General features: G+C 51.0%; 1 protein-coding gene and 1 long non-coding RNA gene across 2 annotated transcripts in view; one reads left to right on the top strand and one right to left on the bottom strand.

The window, feature by feature from the left end:
* LOC114815459 overlaps nt 1-10,964 on the top strand; it is a 37,470-nt gene extending 26,506 nt beyond the window's left edge. The window contains exon 3 of the long non-coding RNA XR_003763248.2: nt 10,882-10,964. This is a non-coding gene — a long non-coding RNA (uncharacterized LOC114815459). The remainder of the gene's footprint in view (nt 1-10,881) is intronic.
* Nucleotides 1-15,743, bottom strand: part of CDS1 (CDP-diacylglycerol synthase 1) — a 46,973-nt gene that overhangs the window by 27,963 nt on the left and 3,267 nt on the right. Inside the window, exons 2-3 of the mRNA XM_029076497.2 lie at nt 8,639-8,766; nt 4,354-4,450 (exon numbers count right to left, since the gene is read on the bottom strand). Of these exons, the coding sequence (XP_028932330.1) occupies nt 4,354-4,450; nt 8,639-8,766 (225 nt within the window). The remainder of the gene's footprint in view (nt 1-4,353; nt 4,451-8,638; nt 8,767-15,743) is intronic.

The raw sequence follows: 15,743 nt of genomic DNA on the forward strand, positions 1-15,743 counted from the left end.
CCTTTTCTTCCTCCTTAGCCCTCACTTCTCCTGATGTATACAAAAAGGATTTTCAATTAGAGCTTCAGTCTGAACTATAGAAAAATGTGAATTAGAGGAATCCAAATCCGTGAGGACTTACTATCCAGTGGCTAGTGTTTTTTGTTTTATTTTGTTTTGCTGTTGGTTTTTTTTGTTGTTTCCTCACTTGGGTAAGTGTGAACAATGACAGACACATGTCAATACCCTGGGTGTGTTGCATGAAGTTTGAGGACAGGCTAGCAATGCGTGACAGTACCCAGGAAGAAGCGAACAAAATTCAAGATCTTCCTCCGGACATTTTTCTGCATCTAGGAGGTCAGGCTGTTTTTACAGAAATAGGCATAGAGAGTGGAGAAAATGCAGGGGATTCGAAGGAAGGTTTAACAAGTAAAGCCAACCTACAGCCAAAATAATTTAATGCTGGCTTAGTGTCTCTGAAAACATCCACCAGAAAGGCCCATCTCCCTACGCCAGGCTATTAAAGAAAAAAAAAAATGCCATCAGCTTTCCCAGAATATGTGCTTCCGCCCTATGCTTTGGATAGATCATTAATGGGGAATTAGAGAACAGTCTTCTGACAAACAGTCGTATTTATTGAGCACTTACTGTTTATGCAGAGCAATGTTAGAGCTTGGGAGAGTCCAATCCAACATTTATTCATTCATATTTATTGAACGCTGACTGTGTGCCGAGCACCATACTAAGCACTTGGGAGAGTGCAGTATAACAACAAGCAGACACATACCCTGCCCACAACGAGCTTACGGTCTCCATGCCTCTGTCTGAAAAGAAAGAGATGTGACGATGGGAGCAGGTGACGTAACGAGTATTTTTCCGCCACGAGTGGAAGCCCCGTGTGACCAGAGAACCGACAGACAAAAAAGAAGGTGCCGTGACACACCACAAGCACACAAATCAATCAGTGCCAAGCAGGATTCATTCGGGATTAATGACCATAGGGAAAGGCTGTTCCCAGGAAGAATCCTGCACAATGTGAGGGAGCGTAAATCTGAAGGTTAAAAGCCCCTGCGACCAAGTTCCTCCTTTCAAAACTTCTCCTTTGCCTCGTCCCTTTGACCAAAAATGCCATCGAAAGCACAAAAACATTTACACCTGAGTGTTGAGAGAAGCAGCGGCATGGCCTAGTGGAAAGAGCACGGGCCTGGGAGTCGGAGGACGTGGATTCCAATCCGGGCTGGGCCCCGTGTGTGACCTTGGGCAAATCCCTTCACTTCTTTGGGCCTCAGTTCCCTCATCTGTGAAATGGGGATTAAGACTGTGAGCCCCTTGTGGGACCGGGACGGTGTCCAACCTGATTACCTTGTATCTCCTCAAGCACTCAGAAAAGCGGTTGGCACAGCGTAAGTGCTTAACAAATACCAGGTGTTATTATTATTAATAACTGTTGCGTGCACATCGGCTTTGAGGACTGCAATCAAGAGAGGAACGGCTCTTTTCCAACGGGTACCCGCGCCCTGGCTAGAATTTGCTAGGGGACGACTGTCCGTCGAAGCGAGTCTATTTGGATACAGCGTCTCACCACCAGTCAGAAGAAACGGCGCCAGGACAGGCGAGAACTCCAGTGTGAAATTCCCTGGAAATGCAGTTTCACAAGAGCTCAGTCCTCACATAACGGAACTGATGATAATGCTAAGAATACATCCCGTCTCAATCCGTCCAATTCCATATGAGACAAAGGAAATGCCCTCGAATACTTTATCTGTCCATCACCTGCTTAGCACAGAGGAAGCGCTTAATAAATACCCCGATCGGGATGCGATATCTGACCATCTAGGATAGCATTTTTTGAGCCCGAATTTCTTATCGTCGGCTCCAAGCCAACAAAAAAAATATAAAGTCGATTAGACTGTAAGCCCGTCAAACGGCAGGGACCGTCTCTATCTGTTGCCGACTTGTTCATCCCAAGCGCTTAGTACAGTGCTCTGCACATAGTAAGCGCTCAATAAATACTATTGAATGAAATACTATTGAATGAATTCTTCCTGCCAATACCCTGGTGGATGGCTTGAGGTACGATCTTGTGACCTCACGAGCAAACTGTTAACCAGACATCTGGAGTCTCTCATGGGCCAAGGTGTCTGGAGAGCAGTTCAGGGCAAAGGCCCGGCCAATCACTCAATCCATCAATGGTATTCACTGAGCTCTTACTCTGTCCTGAGCGCTGAACTAGGCACTTTTCACCTCGGATCTTGTCAAGAGTAGAATTTGGAATTCCACAGCATCCCCAGGACCCCTCCTGCCCTTCCAGAATTACGGGCCCCCCCTCCTTTCAGCCACCTAAACCAAAGTGGAGTTCGATACCTGCATGGCTGGGCTTGGACGGGCCGCACGGAAGCACACAGTGATGATAAATTTGGAAGCGTGCTGATCGCTTCAAAGATAACAACTGAAAAATGACTCAGGATTGCCATAAAGATTGGGAAACTTTCCAAAGGTAACTCTCTCTTTCAAAATATCCCAGGTTCTATTCAGTTGACAAAAGAATCTCATTTTACGTAACAAAAAGGGTCAAAGTCATTTATAAACCAACAGAGGTGTTTTATTTCTGCATTAAATAAGAAAAGCAAAAGTTGAATATACTTCCTAGTCTAATTTACCAAGAGTTCCGTGGCCTCGGGCCCATACCCTCTCCTGGCTAACCTATAACAAGCTGAACAAGTCATCCACAGCCAGAAGTGTCAGAAAAAGTGGTTGTTCAATCTTGAATTTTCAACTCCCCTCGTTAAACTTGATAAAAGAGTGGACAAACTGTGCTACTGAAGATGCTAAAATAGAATTTCACACATCACAAGCAATTTAAACAATATTGCTACTCTTTCTTTCCTCCCTGATTAGATAGAAGCAAACTAGACTTATTGTATCCCAACATCTCCCCTTAAGATTAGCCACAAAATATTGAACACCAAGACATTCAAAAGCACTTAAACAGAGCATATGTTTATTTTAAGGCATCAATATCCAGACAAGAACTTCAAGGAAAGATCTGGATGTTCGGAAGAGTACTTTAATATAGTCTTTGTCACTAACAAGGCCATGCCCTCAGATCTTCACAATTATAAAACTGAGGCGAGGAACATAATTCCTTATAATAATAATACTTGTGGTATCTATTAAGTGCTTACTGCGTGCCAGGCACGGTACTAAGCACCGGGGTGGAGACAAGCATATCGGGTTCTCCCACATGGGGCTCACAGTCTTAATCCTCATTTTGCAGAGGAGGAAACTGAGGCAAGGAGATGTGACGTGACTTACCTCAGTCACACAGTTAACACGTGGCAGAGCCAAGATTAGGACCCACGACCTTCTGGCTCCCAGGCCCTTGCTCTATCCTTTACGCCACGTTGCTCCTCATGGATTTTTTCTGTGTCTATCTGACACACACACGAAAAACTCAGTGCGAAACGATAATAAAGACTACTGCTTGAACCCCTCGGCCTTAATTTTCCTTCTGTATTCCCGGTAGCTCTCATAAAACAAACCCCACATGAAAGGACACAAGAGTTACAAAACAGCCAGATCAAAATCTATCAGCCGGCTACCTGGGCAACAACAGTTGGCAAAATTGGAGTGCAGACTTAAGTTCCAAGAAACGCAGCCATTAACCGACCCTCCCCTGGATAGCCACCTGAATCCGGGGACCGTGGATCCCGACAGCCCCCCGCTGCTCAGAGCCCGGGGGAAGGTGGAATCTTCTACCATGTCCCTCATCTACCGCCCTGGATTCGTTCTGCCGCCTCTGGGATCCTAGAACCGGCCCGGGAGACAACAGAGGGACAGGATGCCCCTGCAGATCTGGCCAGGGAGAGAAAGCGATAGCGCTTCTTCCTGCCGGCTGCGTTTTTCCTGGTGAGTCCGGAGGCTCAGGGAAAATTGTGGGGAGGGGGCAGGAGCGGGCGGAGAGGGGAAAAACCGGGGGTGGAAGCCAGAAAAAGCAGGGAATTAAGAGGTAAGGACGAAGACGAAGGACCCAAACCTCCATCCCATGCACTGCTTTCGCTCCTATTTTTCTCATCATACTTCCTCTCCTTCCGACGCGTCAACCCTTCACTCACCAGTACCCTCAAAACAAAAAGTTGGCAGCCGTACCCAAAGTGGGCCACCTTCCGTTCCAAATCACCACAGATGCAAGCCCAGCTTGCATCTAGTCGGCAAAGGGCAGGATCCTAAACGAGCACCCTAGAATTTGCTTTCAAGACTAACGTCTCACGCGGAGCACGCGGAGCAGTGGTCTCCTCCATTTTCGGAGAATGTTTTTTCGCGTGGCAACCGTTGAACGCGGGACCTGACTCGTTCAGGAAAGAGATCACTTACCAGAAGCATCAGCATAAACGATCCCATATAGATGATCAGGAAAAATAATGAAATCATCGTGAGGGTGAGAATTCCTCGAATCCACCAGTTCTTCCACCTAGAAGGAAATGCGACACGTGTATGGTTTTAACACTTGTTCTTGAGATTTAAAAAAAAATCATCAAGGTACTTTCCTGGAGGGACAGTGAACTCCCCAAGGGTTGGGGCCTGCCTTAATTTTATACTCTCCACACTCCCATCACGTACTTCAGTGCCATTCTTCCTATGTCAAACCACAATGATGGGGGGAAAGAATTCAATCCGTGGTGTTTTTATTTTTTTATGGTATTTGTTAAGTGCTTACTACGTGCCAGGCTCTGTACTAAATGCTGAGGTAGATACGAGCTAATTGTGCCCTCCATGGGGATCGGACTCTTCGCTCCCATTTTAGAGATGAGGAGACTGAGGCTCAGAGAAGTGAAGTGTCCAGCGTCACACAGCAGACAAGTGGTGGGGTCTGGATTAGACCCCAGGTCCTTCTGATTTCCAGGCCTGTGCTCTATCCACTAGTCCACACTGCTTCTCCTGAGCGCTTCCTATGTGCAGAGCACTGTACTAAGCGCTTGGGAGAGTACAGTACAACAGAGGTAACAGCCGTGCTCCCCGGCCACAGTGAGCTTACAGTCCAAAGGGGGAGGGAGAGGTTAATATAAATGATTTCTAATATGTGATTTAAAGATATGTACCTAAGTGCTGTGGGGTTGAGGGTCGGGTGACTATCAAATGCCCAGAGGTCGAAGATCCAAGTGCACAGAAGTGGAGGGAGCTGGGGAAAAGAGGACTTAATCAGGGAAGGCCTCTTGGAAGCGATTTGAAGGGGGAGGAGCTCACAGTCAGGACCGCTAATCCATCCGAGAGATCCTTCCTGGGGCCTTTTATACCACCCACGGTGGACCAGCTGGCTCTTCTCATAGACACCCTTAAAGTCACTTTAAAATGAGGACACTCGATTACCATTTTACTTACTTGGCGATGTCATATGGGCCGATGAGAAAGTTTGTTGTACAAACTCACTTTCTTTAAGATGGTTTTTCTGTTGATGTGTGTTAAGCAATTACTATGTGCCAAGCACCCTTCTAAATGCTCTGCACCCCATAAGTGCTCAATAAATACCACCGATCGCTTAGTCGGGCTAGCGCGACCTCAACCGACACATTCCAGTACCACACCCCAGTTCATCTCGGTACCCCGGCATCCTGCATCCCTGCGTACTGAGCGCCCCACGTGGGACAGGGACTACGTCCGACCTGATTAACTTCTCTCCATCCCTGTGCTTAAAACAGTGCTCGATGCCCAGTGGGCACTTTTATCATACTATCCCCAGTTACTGAGCCGGTAGTAAAGACCTCGCCAGTTTGTAACATCGATAAGGGGGCCCCAATCCACAACAGCACACAAAGCTGATGTGGGTTCACGGCAACTGAACTGACCTAATAACTTGTACTGCAGATCTGAGAGTCTATATAAAGCGGAGGAGGGTGCGGACATATTCTGCACCACGGCTCCGAATGCACGCCTCTGTTCCGTCTGCCTTTTCTCGCTTCTTAACGGTGGTTTTTTAAGCGCTTATTATGCGCCAGGCACTGTACTGAGCACCGGGGTGCCTACGAGACGATCGGGTTGGGCACAGTACGCGTCCCATATGGGGCTCGCAGACTTAATCCCCGTTGTACAGCTGAGACGACCGAGGCGAAGAGAAGTGACTCGCCCAAGGTCACCCTGCAGACAAGTGGAGGATTCAGGTCCCCCGCTCTACCCGCAAGGCCACCCTGCTTCTCGCTGTGCTTTCCGTTGGGGCTGGCTCATCTCGATCACAACCGGGAGGACGACTCGATCCCGTGTCCCGCTGATTTTGAGGCAGCACAAATCCAAATGTTGGGCGGGGATCTTGGCCACCCCAGCAGGTTTCAGTCCCCCAGAGAGCGCACCGGTGGCTCCCTTCCCCGGCGGCTCCCTTCCCCAGAAGGCGTGCAGAGGGGCAGATAATCGATGGTATTTATTGATCAATCGCATTCGTGGCGCGCTTCCTGTGTGCGGAGCACTAAGCCCTGAGAGACCGCAATGTAACAGAGTTGGTAGATACGTTCCCTGCCCACAAGGAGCTTACAGTCTAGAGGGGGAGATGGACATTCATTAATTCAGTCAATTGATTCACTGAGCTTTTAAGCACCGTACTAAGTGCTTGGGAGAGCACGATACGGGAATGAACGAACACGATCCCTGCCCACAGTGCGTTTATGAAGAAATCGTGGATATGTACCTAAGTGCTGTGGGCCTGATGGACTAAAGGATACGGATCCAAGTGCAGGGGCCCCGCGGAAGGGAGAGGGAAGTAGAGGAAATGAGGGCTTAGTTGGGGAAGGCCACTTGGAGGAGATGAGCTTTTAATACGGCTTTGAAGGTGGGGAGGGTGACAGTCTGTCATAAATGAAGGGGAAGGGAGGGCTTAGGGTGGGCAAAAACTGAACAACAGAGTTGGAAAAAGCGACCCCCTGGTCTCGAGGGGCAGACAGAGAACAGAGACAGAGGGACGTGCTAAAAAGGGGATTCCGCACCACCCCTCCCCCCATCTTGTTAGCCCGTGTCTAATTCCCATCCGTGTATTCTTTCCCAGCGTTTACTGCGCTGCTCTTGTTCCAATGTCTGTTGTCCCCAGGCAGTGGCAACCTGGGGTGGAAGGAAATTGCCGTTTTCCTCGTTTCCTGAATTCTGAGCAATCTTCTCCAGAGAACTACCACTGTGGTGGTGAAATCTCTCAAGTAAAGAGGACAGCGTGTGAAACACTCAAAGTCATCTAGAAGAACCCCTGAGACACATTCAGGGAGTCTGGACTTCAGAAGGTCCTTTTAGGGCAAGGAGGAGGCACTACAGAGGAGGTGCCCAAATTTAGGAACTTGGATTAAAAAAAAAAAAAAGACTGCGCACCTGTTTTTTAGGCACGAGAAGTAAAGGAGCAGCTTGACATAGTGGAAAGAGCAGGGGCCTGAGAGTCAGAGGACCAGGGTTCTACTCCTGGTTTTGCCAATCGTTTGCTGTGTGACCCTGGGGCCGGTCACTTAACTCGTGTGCCTCAGTTTCCTCAACTGTAAAAATGGGGGTTAAATACCTGTTCTCCCTCCTACTTAGTAAACTCCGAGTCCCAGGCAGGACAAGGACTGCATCCAATCTAACTGATTTCTACCTACGCCGGTATCTGACACCTAGCATGGGCTTAACCAATCGCAAAGAAAGAAAAAAATAACGAGACAGGTAAGACTGGAAACGAGCCCTATTATGAGAATATATTCAGTTCTTTTAAAACACGGGGGTTACATTCTTGAAGAACCCCATACTCAAGACATCTCACGCTACCATATTTATGCTTCCTCGTGCATGAACTCAACTTTCTTTTCCCCCAACGCTGCAGTCGTGTTCTAGAATTCATTAGAGAAGCAGCATGGCCTAGTGGAAAGAGCACAGGCTTGGGAGTCAGAGAACCTGGGTTCTGATCACAGCTCTGATGCTTACCCGCTGAGTGACCTTGGGCAAGCCATTTAACTTCTCTATGCCTCAGTTCCCTCGTCTGCAAAATGGCGATTCAATACCTCTTCTCCTTTATACTTGGACTGCGTCCCCGGTGGGCCCTGATTATTTTGTATCTAGTTAAGCACTTAGAACAGTTGTTTGTTTTTTAATGGCATTTCTTAGACACTTGCTATGTGCCAAGTGTAAATATAAGATAATCGGGTTGGACACAGTCCATGACCTACATGAGGCTCTTAATCCCCATTTTACAGATGAGGCAACAGGCCCAGAGAAGTCAAGTGACTTGTTCAAGGTCACACAGCAGACAGGAGTCAGAGCTGGCATTAGAACCCAGGACCTCTGACTCCCAGGCCCATGCTCTTTCCACTAGGCCTCACAGCTCCTCGTGATGATTCTCCTAATTATTAATAGCATTTTATCCAAATCACCCATTCCGGAAGAATCGGGCTGTCTTTTCCAGGTGAATTAGCACACAAATTTAAAGGAGACTGGCAGGATCACGCTTGATGCGTTTAAGCTGACCTTTCTTGTCTCACAGATAGGGCTTTGGATTAGCACAGAGAAGTTTAGTGACTTGCTCGGGGTCACACAGCAGACAAGTCGTGGAGCCGGGAGTAGAACCCAGGGCCTCGGTCTCCCAGGTCCAGGGTCTTTCTACTAGGCGACGCGGCTCCTCACGTTCTCCCGAGAGATGCCGTTAATCAACTTTGTCCAATCATACCTCGAAGACAAACCAGACAGAGCTCTCTTGAGGATTTCTGGGGTTCTGTCAGACGACTGTGGAACTTCTGGAATATCGGAATCCGTTCTGGAGTCGACATCTCCAAACCTGTCGTCAATATCAGTTTCCTACAACAAAAATGACAAATGGGATGATAAAGCACTTTGGAGACCAGAAACGAAAAGGCATCTCTCCTTCAAAACCGCTTCTTTCGGAACCAAACCGATGACCTGAAGCTAAGGAACGGCTATCAGTTTATCGGGGAACAACCGACCCCAACTGTACGGCTTTGTTATGCGAGCTTGGACATCTCTGGCTTTGAGATCTAGCACCGGTAATGCTGTAACTAGAGAAGGTGACAAGAGGGAGATTGCTCTGTTGGCTTAACGGAGAACCTGACTTTGAAGTACAATATGAACATCCATTTACATCACTGGCTCCTGGAAATATGACCAGACACAATGTTTTCACTATTTATGGCATCAGACATCTTCATGTGCAATCCCTCAGCTTTCCGCTGAATGAATGAAGACTGAGTAGGAAGATCTGAATAATACTTGCCAAGGAAAACCTCGATTAGTTTCTTCATGCTGACCTTATTTCTTTTTCTCTTGAACAGAACTTATCCCTTCTTTTCATCTCTCCAGAACCGGAGCTTTTCCACGTGCGGTAGCTGTGTCACTCGGAAAACCGTGAAGGACCGCTGCCGGAAATACCCAGCCATAATCAGCTCACGGAAGAATAAGCACAGAAGAGTATTCCAATAAAAATCGGTCTGGCTCAATCTCCCAAGGAGACTCCCAGAGTCTGTCCAAAGTCAATACAACCAAGGGGACTTTGGAGAAATAAAGTCTCAGTTAATAAGTAATCAGAGTACACTGCCTACTTGGGACAGATTAGGGCACCTGCCCAGAGCTAATCTTAAAAATTCTGAACTAATAAAAAGGGTTAGAGGGTCAAGGTGCCATTCATTAATTACAGGACTTCGGGAACCTGCTTCCGCTAAGGCGTAGGTTGCTCACCCCCTCACTCCTTCCTCTGACAAGAGAGAATCCAGAAGCTTTCTGAAGGACTGTGGTGGAGAAAACCAACCTTCTACCTCAGTTGCCATGTTATCCCCCTGAGATATGGGGGAAGATAACTCTTTTTTTTTAAAAATAAAAAAAAGACTTCGACACAGGCCAGATATCCAAGAAGAACTGAACACTCTGAAACGCTTCTAAATGGATGTGCATAGCGCAGTGTCTTCCTAAAATTCATTTTAGGGCAGTGATTTCCAAAATGGACTCCATTGTTTGCTGACAGGGAGGTGGTTTGGCAGGGATCGCTTCTAAGCCCTTCGAGCAAAAGTGGAATCAGAAACCCAAAACTGACTGTTCCTTAGAGGGGAAACTGGACCACAGGCAAAGGACCTAAAGATCCTATCAGTCAAAAAATGCTGGCTGTAGAGCACCAGGCGAGGGAAGCAGATCTGAAAACCGGATGGTAGCCTAGTATTTACGGAGCGCTTGCCGTGAGCAGAGCACTGTACTACAGGCTTGGGAGAGTACAGTACAGCAGAGTTGACAGACACAATCCCCGCCCTCAAGGAGCTTACAGTCTAACGGGCATCTAACAGTCTAACAGATATCTGATACAGTCTAACAGATACCTGATTCAGTCAGATATCAAAGGCATTCCTGGTAGAAAAAGGGTTAAAAATGCTGCTTTAGGCAAAACAGTCAATAGGCACTCCTTAAGGAGTTGGTCTGATTCTCTGCTTGAGAAACAAAAGATATGATGGGTTTCTCAGGCAGAAAAGATGCCCTCAAACAGAGTGTCTCGGTAGTTTTTAAATGGACGTAGAAAATGAGTGAAGTTACCATGAGCGATGGAGCCGTATTAATTCGGCTCTTAAAAGTGTTAGAAGATTTCATGGACTCAGAGTAGGTGCAGATAAAATTTGACCTAATGGCGCGGTGGGTAGAGCACGGGCCCGGGCGTCAGAAGGTCATGGGTTCTAATCCCAGCTCTGCCACTTGTCTGCTGTGTGACCTTGGGCCAGTCACTTCACTTCCTCTGTACCTCGGTTACCTCATCTGTAAACTGGGGTTTGGGACTCTGAGCCCCAGGTGGGGCAGGGACTGTCCCCCGCCTGATTTGCCTGTATCCACCTCAGTGCTTAGGACAGTGCCTGGCACATAGCAGACACAAACATCATTATTATTAACACATACCATAATTACTATCAATTATTTTTCTAGGGGCCTCGTGTAGTTTAAGAGCAGCCAGACTGCTCAATCTCCCCAACTGGAAGAAATTTTCCAATTACAGTACCTCTCTGGAATCCTCTCCTTCTTCTGGTAGGTGCAATTTTGGAAATTTTAAGGGGCAAGACAAGGCTTGTTGCATACTGTCATTCCCCAAAGCGCCGGTCCCAACTGGGACATTGAGGAAAAGCGATGAACGGCATCCAAGTGGATTAGGGGATGCGTGCAACGGCTTAAGTAATTATAGTTGGATTGAAGTGGGATGTTTGTTCAGACATATTTACTGTGCATTTACTTTGCATTGAACATTTACTGTGGACAGAGCCCCGTGTTAAGTGTTTGGGAGAGAACAGCACGACAATAAACAGGCACATTCCCTGCCCACGACGGGCTTTGTGATCACCGGGGATGACCGTAGTTTTTAAAGGAATAATAGATGAGGTACAAAACATATACGTTCAAAAAAAACACAAAGGGTGGATGGCAAAATACTTCAGGAGAGCTGTAATGAGGCCCTCCAACCAAGGCACTGAAACCAATGTAAATACTGAAAAGGCCACTGCTCTCTTCTTTCAGAAGAAGGTTGGTATGCCCCGAACAAACCTTCTAAGCCTTCTGCTCAGACACAGATTTCTCCTCTACGAGCACTGGCCGAATCTGGCTCCACAACCGGGCACGTCAATAGCTGAAATCGTCCTGATTCCTTATTAAGTTAATAAAAGAGGGATACGTTGTTCTCTAGGGGAAGAACATTCGACGCTCGGCTCACATCCCCAAGAAAAGTAGTTTACTTGCCCTGAAGTAGTTTACTTCATTCGTCACCCCCCACCCCCACCGGGCATCACAGCCTTTACGGACCCAGCTGTAATTTATTTACACTGATGTCCGTCTCCCCCTCTGGACTCTAAGCTCCTTGGGGGCAGGGAATGTCGGTGTAACGCTCTAGTGCACTCTTCCAAGCGTGCGGTGCGGTGCGGTGCTCTGCACACAGTAAGTGCTCCGTAAATACGAATGAGCCAATCAGTTGCATTTCATCTAAGTGGCCGGAGTCTTGAGGGCCCCGGAGGCGTTTTAAATCGATCACAGCCCGAAACCAAAGCGAGGAGAAGGGGCGGACGCGCGGCCAACCCACTTACCGGTGGTGTTTACTGAACACTTACTGCGCGCAGAGCACTCTATTCCCTTTTTCAAAATCTAGGCGTCCTTGTCCACCCTTACCTGAGGGCGCTGAACTTCCTGAGGGTTTATTCTTGCTCCCTAAAGTATGTCACTTGTGAATTGCCGGCGGTGGATAAATGGTCAAGCGCTCAGTGAAAGGGTCCAGAAGAAAACCCCCATCTGCCTTAGCCGGCTCTTACATCGAACCGCTCAACCGCTGGTCCGCGGATTGGAGCGAGGCGGCCCGGTGAGCTCGGAGAACTCTCCAAGCCGGCCGAGGGCTTTTGAGCAACCCCTCGTTCCTTGCCACAACTTACCACCCAACTCCCGACCTCGAGAAACTTTTGCAAAAACTCAACTGGGTAAAGACCGCCGGGGGTTGAAGTGTAGCGTCCACCCGGGGTCATTCCCAAGACCGGGGCATTCGAGGCGAGATACGAGCCGGTCTCTGGCCTCCGGAGCTGCGTTAACACTCGGGTCCGCCGAGGAACCGCGATGTTATAATTCCATCAGCCGTGAAGCCTAGTTCTCAGTCCGCGGAGTGCAGGACGGCGCCCGGGGAGAGATTTCTAGAATATTTCTCTCTACTCCGATTCCCCAGAAAATCACGAGCCCGCGCAGAGGAGAAGAGCCGTTTCCTCTGCGTTTCTCCCCGTCAACGAGTTCCTTCCAGATTGGCTCCCCCAACGCCAGTCACGTTCATCCTTCAGCAGAACTGTTTTCAGTCAGAAACGAGTGAGAACGCCAGCAGAGCCCCGAGATTACTTATCTACTCACTAAAAATAGCACCCGAGGAGAATTTATGTAATTTCCTGGCCGTCCTTGCGGACGCAACTCCGGGTGATGCTGGGATCTTCCCCGAACCGCCACGAGCCAGCGTATCTAGGACGCCGTGTTGCCCGGCGTAAATGCTCGACTGCGATCGATGGTATCATCGGCATTTGCAGATTTTTAATTAGCCGGAGGTCTCTGTGGCGCCGTTTTTATGAAAGAACGCGGAGGCGCTTGGCGAAGGAGAACGGCCCTGGTGGAGAGGGCAGGGCCCGGGGGAGGTCGGATGACCTGGCTTCTAATCCCGGGTCCGCCGGCTGCCTGCTTCGTGACGACCTTGAGCGAGTCGCTCGCCTTCTCTATGCCCCCGAGACCCGCTGTCTTCTACCCGCCCCAGCGCTCAGTACGGTGCTCCGCATACAGTAAGCGCTCAGTAGGTACCGTCGACTGAGCGACGGCGGACCCTCGGGGGCAGGGATGGCGTCTACCCATTCTGTTGTAGTGTACTCTCCCAGAGCACGTAGCGCAGCGCTAAGAACAAGAATGATGGTATTGGTTAAGCGCTTACTCTGTGCCGAGCACTGTTCTAAGCGCTGGGGGAGACGTAGGGGAAAATCAGGTTGTCCCACGTGGGGCTCCCGGTCTTCATCCCCATTTTACAGATGAGGGAACTGAGGCCCAGAGAAGTGAAGTGACTCGCCCACAGCCACACAGCTGACGAGTGGCAGAGCCGGGATTCGAACTCAAGACCTCTGACTCCAAAGCCGGGGCTCTTCCCGCTGAGCCACGGTGTTCTGCAGTCAGTGAGCGTGCAGCACCGCCGACCGACCTCATCCGCGAAATGGGGGTAGGTAAGGTGCCCAATTCCCTTCCTAAGAAGGCCGCGAGCCCTAGGCGGGACAGAGACTCTGCCCGACCTGATTAATAATAATGTTGGTATCTGTTAAGCGCTTCCTATGTGCCGAGCACCGTTCTAAGCGCTGGGGTAGACCCGGGGGAATCAGGTTGTCCCACGGGGGGCTCCCAGTCTTAATCCCCATTTTACCGATGAGGTCACCGAGGCACAGGGGAGTGAAGTGACCTGCCCAAAGTCACCCAGCTGACAGGTGGCAGAGCCGGGATTCGAACCCATGACCTCTGACTCCAGAGCCCGGGCTCCTTCCACCGAGCCGCGCCGCCTCTCTATCCGGCGTCCGCCCCGGCCCTCGGCCCGGCGCTCGGCAAACCCGGCGCCGTTATGCCTCCACTGTCGCCCCGTGGATTTTCACACCCTTCCTGGGGAAGAAGAGGCGTTCCCTTTCGCTCCCGTTTTACAGACGGCGACGCGGCCGAAGGACGGGAGGCTTCCGGGAGGCCGTCGGACGGAAAGCGGTGGCGACGTGGCCACACACCGAAGCCGAGCTCCGCCCGGGTCCCTCGGAAACGCGAGGCCGGCCGGCTTTGGATGGGAGACCCTCGCACCCGTTCCCCCTCCCCATCACCCAGCGCGTCTCGCCCCCCGAGCCCTTCCCACAGCTCGACGTGGAGGGGCGGACGGCCAACGGAGGTTCCGACAACCACCGAGTCCGTTTCCCCCGGCACCGAGGTTACGCCCGCCTCAACGCGGGACCGGAAGAGACGACGGCAGACCGACCCCCCCCCCCCCCGGCCGAAATGGGACGACTGGAGACAAGGGGGAGCGGGGGAGATGCCTCAAGACTAAAACGCTCGGTACGTCGCACCCGGCAAGCGCTCCGTCGATACAACCCGTCGATTCGCGCGGGTTCGGAGTCTCGGGATCGGATTCCGGCATCACGGTCCTCGCGCGGGGGCCCGACCCCGTCGAGCCGCGGACGGAGCTGCTCCTTCGGACGCCACGTCGTGACCAAAGCGTGGCGTCGGGAGAACGTGCGGGCAAAAGCGCGGTGAGGAAGGCGGGGGGGGGGGGGGGGGGGGGGGGGGGGGGGGGGCGTCGGGGCGGGGGGCCACCGGCCGACTGGCATTGCAGCTGAGGGCTCGGAGCCAACCGAAGCGGATCGACCGACGGGGCACGCCTAAATCCGCGGCCGCGAACGGGGGCTTCGAGAGGATGAGGAGAAGGCGACTTTTCGGGGCGGGACGAAAAACAGCGACGGACCCACAACAGCGCAACCGGGGACAACTCGTGTGCGGGCACGCGATGAGGAGCGGCGTGGCTTAGTGGAAAGTGCCCGGGCGAGAAGCAGGGTGGCTCGGTGGAAGGAGCCCGGGCGTAGGAGTCGGAGGTCATGGGTTCGAATCCCCGCCCCGCCGGCCGTGTGACTTCGGGCAAGGCACTCCTCGCTGCCTCCGTCACCTCATCTGGAAAACGGGGATGCAGACTCCGAGCCTCACGTGGGACCGCCACGATCACCCCGAATCTACCCCAGCGCTTAGAACGGCGGCTCGGCCCGGAGTAAGCGCGTGACGCGTACCGCCATTCCCATTAGAGGTCGTGGGTTCTAATCCCGGCTCCACCGCCCAGTGACTCCGGGCAAGACACGGATCTTCTCTGTGCCTCGGTGACCTCGTCGGTAAAATGGGGATTAAGACCGCCAGCCCCGCGAGGGGCGACCCGATTAACCTTCTGTCCACTCCAGCGCTGAGGACGGTGCTCGGCCGATAGGAAGCGCCGGACCAGCGTCCTTATTCTTACGGGGTGGCGGGGCGGAGGGGGCAGGCGACCCCATTTTGGCCGTTCCCGCCGCAGGTGAGTGGACTTGGGCGTGGGCGGTGTCATCTCTGACTGGGAAGGACAACTCTAGCTATAAAATACAGGGTCCTCCGAAGTGACAAAACAAGAAAAACCGAATGACTCAGGCGGGGGCGGGGCTTTTACCTTGACCCAAAGGGATACTCGGCGTGGTGATTACCCACTAGAACTATTGGCAACCCCAGTTTCTCGTGGGCCGATTTTCACACACCCTACG

This window comes from Ornithorhynchus anatinus, chromosome 12, assembly GCF_004115215.2.
Source record: "Ornithorhynchus anatinus isolate Pmale09 chromosome 12, mOrnAna1.pri.v4, whole genome shotgun sequence".
Taxonomy (NCBI): domain Eukaryota; kingdom Metazoa; phylum Chordata; class Mammalia; order Monotremata; family Ornithorhynchidae; genus Ornithorhynchus; species Ornithorhynchus anatinus.